This window comes from Esox lucius, chromosome 5 (genome assembly GCF_011004845.1).
Source record: "Esox lucius isolate fEsoLuc1 chromosome 5, fEsoLuc1.pri, whole genome shotgun sequence".
Classification (NCBI taxonomy): domain Eukaryota; kingdom Metazoa; phylum Chordata; class Actinopteri; order Esociformes; family Esocidae; genus Esox; species Esox lucius.
This window is the reverse complement of record NC_047573.1, coordinates 33249776-33260279: the sequence shown is the minus strand read 5'-3', so window position 1 is coordinate 33260279 and position 10504 is coordinate 33249776. Positions and strand designations below refer to the sequence as shown.

General features: G+C 40.5%; 1 protein-coding gene across 1 annotated transcript; it reads left to right on the top strand.

The window, feature by feature from the left end:
• The first annotated feature begins 2318 nt into the window (after positions 1-2318).
• On the top strand, positions 2319-10451 carry adprh (ADP-ribosylarginine hydrolase). The gene is made up of 8 exons (XM_010894299.2): positions 2319-2627; positions 2896-3010; positions 6512-6620; positions 6706-6804; positions 6916-7021; positions 7386-7652; positions 8132-8346; positions 9903-10451. Exons 1-8 carry the CDS (start codon positions 2620-2622, stop codon positions 10061-10063), a joined length of 1080 nt encoding a protein of 359 aa, XP_010892601.1. The 5' UTR covers positions 2319-2619; the 3' UTR covers positions 10064-10451.
• The last annotated feature ends 53 nt before the right edge of the window (positions 10452-10504 follow it).

Here is a 10504-nt window from a genome sequence, read left to right as displayed (position 1 = left end):
ATATTTAGATCTTTAATATATTTCGTTCATTGAGACCTGATTTAAGTGTTCCTTTAATTTTTTTGAGCAATATATTTTAAACAATCACTTGGAAATAGTTTAAATTTTTTTAGATAATCATCCCAAATTGCATCAGTAAATTCTACATGACATTATCTAACAGCCTCAACTTTATTTTTAAAATCTCTATATTGAAAAACTTAATTAATAACAAGCTTAATAACAAGCATAGATAATTTTTAGATAATATGCGTTTTGGGATGATTATCTCAAAATTTAAAAAAGATATTTCAAAGGGAAGCTTTCAAAAATTGCTAAACGATCTATGCTTGTTATTAATCCTCCAGAATGGCACGTCAGTCTGTACATGTATGTGACCTGTATGTAAACCTCAACAGTATTGCATGACTTGTATTTTCAGAAGTGTTACTTGTATTTGTGAGAGATGTATGTTTGCTCCATGTACTGTTTCTACTGTGTGAAGATAAGTGCGCTGCATTTGTTTATAAAATTCAGTTATTTTATTGGCTTGTTACGCCCCCTTCAACGGCTCACATGTTAGGAGGAGAACGTAACTATATCCAAGGTCACGTACACCAGATGAGGGGACTGAGTGTTCTGACTAAATGATAAACAGACAGACAACCAAATAGACGTTATCTCTTATTGTCGATGAAAAATATATAACAGACGAACGACACTACTGACAACACTGCTAAACAGGGTAAAGAGGGCAGCAGGTTGAAGGGATAGAAGTAGGGCAATGCCAGCGGTCTATCAAATCAAAGAAACAATACACAAAGACACTACACGACAGCTGCTGGCTTCTAACCTAGTGTGTATAACAGTGGGTTAGCTACAGGTATATGTAAACCTGAAGGTGTCTTCCTAACCTTACTCCATAGAGATCTAGGATAAGAAGAAGGTTGACACATAACACCACTACCAACCCAAATACACCTCTTTCACACAAACCGCACTCTAACCTAACTCTAACACTAATACAAATGATCTCTTTCTCTCGCTCAAACAGATCGTGAGCTAACCTAACCAAACATTAACTGAAAGACTATATGGCGGTGAGCCGCTCAGGATTGGGTGGAGACTGAAGGCAATACGCACACGTCATCTGCAGCAGCTCACCACACCTGGGAAGGAAACCGAGGAGAGACAGGGACAACACATAGACAGAGGACGTAAAATAGCTGAATTATCAATACTGATTTCAGCAAAGACCCTGTACCTGGGTTACACCTAAACGACCCTACAGTCTCCGCCAGCCCCACTAGCCACTTAACCCTGAGGCCTCTGAGGGAATATCACCTGTGTTCAAAGCATTACATTTTGTCTTCTGCTATCTGTGATTGTTTTGTTTGGTCTGTTCACTGGTTTTTTCTGTTTGTTTTTGATCATTGTATGTGTAAACATGGATATACAGGGCCCAGCTGTAAAAGAGAGCTTGGTCTCAGTCTGTGTTCATTGTTAAAATAAAGGTATAATAATTTTGTGAAAAAGTTTGCCAAATAATGTCATGTAGAATATACTGATGAGATTTGGGAGTATTATCTCAAAAATCGAAAAGGAAAACTTTATAAAATTTCTACAAAATTCATGCTAAGTTGAGCCAGTTAGATAATGTCATGTAGAATATACAAACGTTATTTGGAAGGAAGATCTCAAAATGGGAAAAAGGTATTTCAAAGTAATTATTTTGAATATTCCTAGAAAAATATCTATGCTTGTTATTTTTAATAAGTTGAACCTGTTAGATAATCTCAGGTAGAATATACTGATGCGATCTGGGATCAATATCTCAACATTTGAGAAATCTATTTCAAAGGGGGAAAGCTTTCAAACATTTCAAAAATCTATACTTGTTATTTTGGAAAGAATCTAATTTGAGGCTGTTAGCGCCATGCAGAATGTACTGATGTGATTTGAGATAAATATCTCTAAATGTTAAACAGCTATTTTAAAGGGAAGTGTGTTTTTTAAAACTATTTAAATCTATACTTGTTATGTCGCGAAAAAGCGAAGTTGAAGCTGTTAGATAATATCATGTGACATATATACTGATGCGATTTATGAAAATCTCAAAATTTGAAAAAGCCATTTCAAAGGAAGCTTTTACATTTCAAAAAATATCTATGCTTGTAATTGGAAACTATTAGATACTGCCATGTACAATATACTGTAGTGATTTCAGATGAAAATCTCCACATTTGAATAATCAATTTCATGTTATATTGTACTCATGAAAAGCCATCGTTCTGGGGACTGTACTTTTATCCAGGTCACTAAGTAGCTGGTCACTAAGTAGCTACTCACTTCGACAGTCCGCGCAGTCGGTAGTCCAATGACAGTGGTATCTTGATTTACAGGAGCTGGCGAAAGTGAATACTGGACGTTTCTTATTTACTTTCTGCCGAATGTGTCGTTTGTACCATTGAATTTTGTCAATATATAATATCTATGTTGAACGGAACTAGGAAGGAGTGAAAAGCAAAGTTGGGTAGGTCACAACCTAAATTAACGGACTATTTAGGAGTGCGGAGCCGCGGTGTAAACTTCAGTTTGTTTGTGCCACTAAAACACTATCTCCGGGAGAGAAGCCTCACAATGGACGGGTGAGTGTAGGGTACATTGCGACCGCAAGTATTAGGCTAAATGTAAATCATTTTACAGTATTAAGATGATTTCAGGCTAAAGCGAGTATTAGGTCAAATGTGCATCTTACAAAAATCAATAGTTATATCTAGAATGATATTCTGATGTAATAGAAGTTGGTTTGACTTGAGATATACCATCATTGCACCAAATTACCCGAACCACCTCAGATTCACAACTGATGATTCATCCTCGTCATAAGCCCCCCCTCTATCTCCCCTTTGCCAGGCCTGCCACCCTCCAGGACTACAAAGCTGCAATGCTGCTGAGCGGAGTTGGCGATGCCCTGGGCTACCGCAACCAGCTGTGGGAGTATAATGAGTCAGGGCCAGCCATTCACCAGGTGGGCATCCTGGAAATTACCACGAAATCCCCAGCAGAACAGGTTACGTTGTTGTATCTAGCCTGGATCCCAGATGCTGTTGGACTTTAAAGTGATGTGAAAGGGAAACTGTTTAGATCCAGGCTATAATTGCCTGGAACTTAGTACTTAGACCCTACGGTTTACACATCCAGTGGTTGATTAAATCTGGAAGGATTGTGCTGAATCACTGCCTCCAGTGCACACACTACAGCAGAATGTGTGTAAGCTCGGGCCACTGGTACTTTAGCAAAAACGTTCTCTAATTATTTATAAAACAGTCCTGATGAAATAGCTTTAATCTGTAAAGATTGGATAATGTGTAGTTAGTATAATTTCTAACTACCTAGCTAGCCATTTAGAGAGAAGTTGAGCGAATGGAATGCTTTTCCAACAGTCTTAAAATAGTTCCCACCTATGTTAAGTACTTTTTGGCAGCTTTTCTTTTACTCAGCGGTCCAGCTCATCCCAAACAATCTCAATTGGGTTGAGGCTGGGTGACAGTGGAGGCCAGGTCATCTGATACATCATCATCACTCTCCTTCCTGGTTAGATAGCCCTTACACAGCTTGGAGATGTTTTGGGTCATTGTCCAGTTGAAAAACAAATGTGCAAACCACATGGGATGGTGTATTGCTGCAGAATACTGTGGTAGTCTTGCTGGTGGAGTGTACCTTGAATTCTAAATAAATCATAAACAGTGTCACCAGCAAAGCACCCCCACACCATCACCTCCATACTTCACAGTGGGAACCACACATACGAGATCACCCGTTCACTCGCTCTGTGTCTCCCAAAGGCACAGTGGTTGGAAACAATCTCAAATTGGACACATCAGACCAAAGGACAGATTTTCACAGATCTAATGACAATTTATTGTTTCTTGGCATAAGCAAGTCTTTTCTTCTTATTGGCGTCCTTCAGTAGTCGTTTCTTTGCACCAATTCAGCCATAAAGGCCTGATTCACACAGTCTCTAAACAGTTGATCTTGAGATTTGTCTGTTCTTCTTTTTGCTTATTTGAGCTGTGGACTATTAATATGGACTACTAGAGTGAAAACATAGTGATGGTCTTCTGTATACCAACCCTACCTTGGTATACAGAAGTCACAACACAATTGATTGTCTCAAATGCATTAACAATGAAATAGCTACCACATGAAGCAGATTGAGAGAATTCAAAGTGTGTGCAAAGCTGTCATCAAAGCAAAGGGTGGCTACAATGATCCATTTCACACCCTTTTGGTTGCTACATTATTCCATCTGTTATTTCATAGTTTTCATTCTTCAACTAAAGAAATACCCTTGAGTGAGTAGGTGCCCAAACTTTTTAATTGGTATTGTAAAATATATTTAAAAAATTGGACACATGGATATCTGAGCTAATTTCCAACCACATTCATTGATAAATCATACTTTGAAACCATTTATGAATTTACAATGAACAAAAATACAATATAAATTTCCTTATATTGAGAAGGTTAGAGCACCAAAAACTAAAATTAGAAATAGGTACACCAAACAGATGCAAATTATTAAAAAGACAGTAATTTGTGAGGGTCCAGAATTACAAACTTAGTCTGGTTTGGCTATAACCATATGGGTGTATGGTTACACATCATGCCAAGAAAATAATATATTTTTGAGAAAGCTCAAAATAAATATTATTGATACCTGGCAGGTGAGGGGTTAAAGTAATTCCCCAAGCAATTCCAAATACATCAATCCACTGTCCAACAGATCCTCCACAATTGAATAAAAGACCACTTGCAATCTACTTAAACAGATAGTCCCATCAAATTCAGCCTAAGAGCTGACCGAAAGATGCTCATAGAAGTCTCTATGAAGTCTTAACAACCCCAATCCCAAGGGATCTACTGGCCTCTCTTGCCACAATCAATGTCAAAATGCATGAGTCTACTGTCAGAAAGAGACTGAACAAATCTGGCCAACAAGTAGACTCTCCCCTCAAAAAAATATGAATCCACCATAGACAATTTCCAGACAATCACCTGGTGTGCTCTGGACAGATGAGTGAAGGTGGAGTGGTTTGGCTGCAGAGCCAGGCACCATGTTTGTCAAAAACAAAACACTGCATTTGAACAGAAGAATCAAACTGTAAAACATGGATTGGGGATGCTTTGCTGCCTCAGGGCCTGGACATCATTTAGTTAACCATGAATTCCATATTGTAACAGAATTCTTGAGGCCATTTGTCAAAACATTGAAGCTGAATCAAGCATGGATCTTGCAACAGGACAATGATCCAAAAATCACAAGCAAAGCCATAACAGAATGGTTCAAAAAGAAGAAATAGACAGTTTTGGAACGACCAAGTCAAAGGCCAGATCTCAATTCTGTTGAAATGCTGAAAAGGGAAGTCTTCAAACATGACACAGTTGAAGCAGTACTGTAAAGAACAGTGGGTAAGTATTTGTCCCAGTCAATGTACGAGTGAGGATAATAAACATTTACATTAAGTAATTTCAACTAAATGAAGACCAGCTATTGAAGCTAGGTGTAATAACTTTTTCTGCACTCTACGTTTCTGTAGATTTTTGATCAATGAATGACTGCAAAGTGTCATTCTTTTAAATTTGGTTATTTGGATCTATAAGTAGCATTGAAGTGAAGATTACATATCTGTATATACAGCCCTGTTTATAAAAATGTTGGGTGCTGTGTAAAGAAATAATAACAGAATGCAATGTAGTACAAATCATTTATCCCTGTATTTAACTGAAAATAGTACAAAGACAACATATCAAATGTATTTATGCCTAAATATCCGCTTCTGTTAAAGTGCAGTTTCATCAATCATGTATTGCTGGACGCAAGTGTTTTAGCATGGACTACTTCACGTAAGCCCTGTTGCTTGGCAGACATTTCAGAGTAAAGTAGTCAAATGTATATTTCACAATCAATTATACTGTCTGACTTTAGTACACTGAACAAAATTATTAACGCAACACTTTTCTTTTTGCCCCCATTTATCATGAGCTGAACTCAAAGATCTAAGACTTTCTCTATGTACACAAAAGGCCTATTTCTCTTTCACAAATCTGTCTAAATCTGTGTTAGTGAGCACTTCTCCTTTGCAGAGATAATCCATCCACCTCACAGGTGTGGCATATCAAGCTGCTGATTAGACAGCATGATTATTGCACAGGTGTGCCTTAGGCTGGCCACAATAAAAGGCCACTGTAAAATGTGCAGTTTCACTGTATGGGGGGGTCCGGTGGGGTCCGAAAACAAGTCAGTATCTGGTGTGACCACCCTTTGCCTCACGCAGTGCAACACATCTCCTTCGCATAGATTTGATCAATGACCGCATGCAGTCTTTTGTAATAGTTGTGGTATAGCTGCCCATTCGTCTTGGCAAAATGCCTCCAGGTCATGCAAAGTCTTTGGTCGTCTTGCTTTCGTGCAGAAGAATGCAAATTGTAAGGGCGATAGACATCGTTGTTGTTTTTGTTTCCTTAGGAGTTGCAAGAGCTTGGGGGGCTGCAGAACATCACAGTGCAACTTCCTGATTGGCCGGTCAGCGATGACACGGTCTTGCACCTGGCAACTGCAGAAGCGCTCACCACAGGTTTGGCAAAAAAAGTTTCCAGATGTTTGAATTTGTTTTTGATGGTGGCCTCTGACTTTTTTGTTGTTGTTGCATTCTTTTGCAGGTAAAGAAGGGGAGGAGCTTCTGCAAGATGTGGCTGCTCGTTATGTGGAGGGCATGAAAGATATGGAAAGAAGGAAACCAGGGCCTTCAAGCATCTTAGGTAACACGGGTGCATTTAATATATCAAAAGGCTAGTTGATGTTGTGTTCCTGAATGTATTCTTTCCACAGAAAACATTTAGATACCCATTTGTGGTCTCTTATGCCCTTAGGAGTGTCCCAGTTGAGGCCAGGAACAGCAGGGGGCTTCAGAGTGCCCTACAATCCTGACAGCACAGGATGTGGGGCTGCCATGAGATCTATGTGCATTGGTCTGAGGTGTGTGATTAAAATTGCTTATAGAGTGATTTACCTGTTCAGACATCATGGCTTGTATTCATAAAGTACATGACCTCCGAGTAGGAGTGTAATGATGATAATCACCTGATTAGATATACTTCCAGGACACTGGATATACCACCCCGACTCATAATCCGAGCCCTTGGATGTTTAATAACCACAGAGTCAGGACACCCATTTAACATATAAGGGGCAGTTTCTAGTTACCATTTGTCTGGTTAATGGAAATGGACTCAAAGCAACATTGCAGTAACTCCACACGGTGCATTCTGGAAAGATATTGGGTTTACCTTTGTAATCATAAATGAAGCTTCCATCTTGATGTCACGGTCCACTTTTCTAGGTACCCGTGGCCCGAGCAGCTGTCCACACTGGTGGCTGTTGCCGTGGAGACGGGAAGGATGACCCACCCTCACCCGACCGGTTTCCTCGGTGCTGTGGCATCAGCACTATTCACTTCTTACGCTGTCCAGCGCCGGCCAATCACAAGCTGGGGCTTTGGCCTGCTTAAGGAGGCCTGTCCAATCGCTAAGAGCTTTGTCCAGTCGCAGGGCTTTGCTGTCAATGAGACGGAGAGGGATTGGGGTTATTTCCCTCAGAAGTGGGAGTGGTAAGATTAACCAGTAGCCTCCATCACAACAAAAAAAAAATAGAGAACGTGGCTGTATATTGGTTGAGCCGCAATATAAATTACAATTATTTTTTAAATCAATAATGGCACACTTTTTGGTGTAAAGTTTGACAACATAGGATTACAGGACTTTTATAAATCAATTAAATTACATAGCAAAAAAAAATACAGACCAATACAGATCTTATCTTTTTAAACATACTCTTAGTAAAGATATAAAACTGAAATAAAAAATAAAAAAAATCCATTCTGGTGTGATGCAAAAAATAACATAAGTTGCTCTGGATAAGTGTCAGCTAAAGGATCAAATGCATAGAAATCACAACAAATTCTAGAATCATCTTCTCTTCCCCTAATCCTACTCTTAACCAATAGAGCGGGAACTTCAAAACAGATCCAAGATCAGTATCAGGGGGCCATTTCAATCTGCACGCTTTTTGACCCATCCCCCTCTGTAGGTACCTAGAGCTGAGGGGCCTCTCTGAGGGGAAGGGCCCTGTCTCTTGGCCTGTCTCCTTCGGGCCACTGGAGAGAGACAAGGCCTATAAGAGCTTCAGCCTAGATGGGTGGGCGGGGCGCAGCGGGCACGACGCTCCAATGATCGCTCTGGATGCTCTTCTTGCAGCAGGGTCGGACTGGAAGGAGTTGATGAACCGAGGCGGCTTCCACGGAGGTCAGAGTTCACTTGGCATTCTGAAGTCTACTATGTTCTATGCCTGGATGGTGGCCCATTTTAGGGGTTGTGGTTAACACCGTTTAAAAATACAGTAATACATAAACTCACCTAAAGGATTATTAGTAACACCATACTAATACTGTGTTTGACCCCCTTTCGCCTTCAGAACTGCCTTAATTCTACGTGGCATTGATTCAACAAGGTGCTGAAAGCATTCCTTAGAAATGTTGGCCCATATTGATAGGATAGCATCTTGCAGTTGATGGAGATTTGTGGGATGCACATCCAGGGCACGAAGCTCCCGTTCCACCACATCCCAAAGATGCTCTATTGGGTTGAGATCTGGTAACTCTGGGGGCCATTTCAGTACAGTGAACTCATTGTCATGTTCAAGAAACCAATTTGAAATGATTCAAGCTTTGTGACATGGTGCATTATCCTGCTGGAAGTAGCCATCAGAGGATGGGTACATGGTGGTCATAAAGGGATGGACATGGTCAGAAACAATGTTCAGGTAAGCCGTGGCATTTAAACGATGCCCAATTGGCACTAAGGGGCCTAAAGTGTGCCAAGAAAACATCCCCCACACCATTACACCACCACCACCACCAGCCTGCACAGTGGTAACAAGGCATGATGGATCCATGTTCTCATTCTGTTTACGCCAAATTCTGACTCTACCATCTGAATGTCTCAACAGAAATCGAGACTCATCAGACCAGGCAACATTCTTCCAGTTCAACTGTCCAATTTTGGTGAGCTCGTGCAAATTGTAGCCTCTTTTTCCTATTTGTCGTGGAGATGAGTGGTACTCGGTGGGGTCTTCTGCTGTTGTAGCCCATCCGCCTCAAGGTTGTGCTTGTTGTGGCTACACAAATGCTTTGCTGCATACCTCGGTTGTAACGAGTGGTTATTTCAGTCAAAGTTGCTCTTCTATCAGCTTGAATCAGTCGGCCCCTTCTCCTCTGACCTCTAGCATCAACAAGGCATTTTCACCCACAGGACTACCGCATACTGGACGTTTTTCCCTTTTCACACCATTCTTTGTAAACCCTAGAAATGGTTGTGCATGAAAATCCCAGTAACTGAGCAGATTGTGAAATACTCAGACCGGCCCATCTGGCACCAACAACCATGCCACGCTCAAAATTGCTTAAATCACCTTTCTTTCCCATTCTGATATTCAGTCTGGAGTTCAGGAGATTGTCTTGACCAGGACCACACCCCTAAATGCTTTGAAGCAACTGCCATGTGATTGGTTGATTAGTTAATTGCATTAATGAGAAATTGAACAGGTGTTCCTAATAATCCTTTAGGTGAGTGTATAGTGCCAGACCACAACAAACTGTATTTTAAGTGTTTTAGAGACATGTCTAAACAATGGGAAAACACATTTGAGATATCACACATGGTGAACATTGATTAGGACAACATAGTGTAGGAAAAAAAGGAGTCACTTGCCATTCAATTGTTTATACCGGCTTTGTTTACTTTACAGGAGTACAAGTCCTCCATTTTGTCTTTGTCTCCACTTTGCATTCCTCTCCTTCCAGGTGACAGCGACAGTACAGCGGTGATCGCGTGCTGCTGCTGGGGACTCCTCTATGGAACAGATGGTGTCCCGCCCGCTAACTATACCCACCTTGAGTACAGAGAGCGCCTGGAGAGAAGTGCCGAGAAGCTATATGCCCTGTCACACTCAGGCCTAGCATAATCCCCAAAGCAATGAAGGGATTGAGAGAAATGTGAAATTGAGACTCCTTAATGTTTTTGAAATGTTGAACAGGGAAATGTTCTTCAATGTAGGGTTCAAATTGCACCTGCTACCCTTGAAATGTTACTGAGCCACACCTACCAGACTAAATACATCAACATTTGTTATAAATATTTAATATGTGCTATAGGGGCCCTGAATGGCGGGAGTGTGATACAAACTAGAAAAGCATTGGATGGGTTTTGGAAAACATTAATAGTCCAGAGTCGCCCTGGGAGTTGCTGCAATTGTCTAAGCAGTATCATTTGATCCTTTCTGATACTGCCCCATGTAACCTATTTCTGATCACAGGTTCAGATATGGTCGGGAATAAAATTAAGATATTAAACTTTGACTCCGAAAAATGTTTTACGAACAATAGAACTTGAGTTTTGAGGTTCG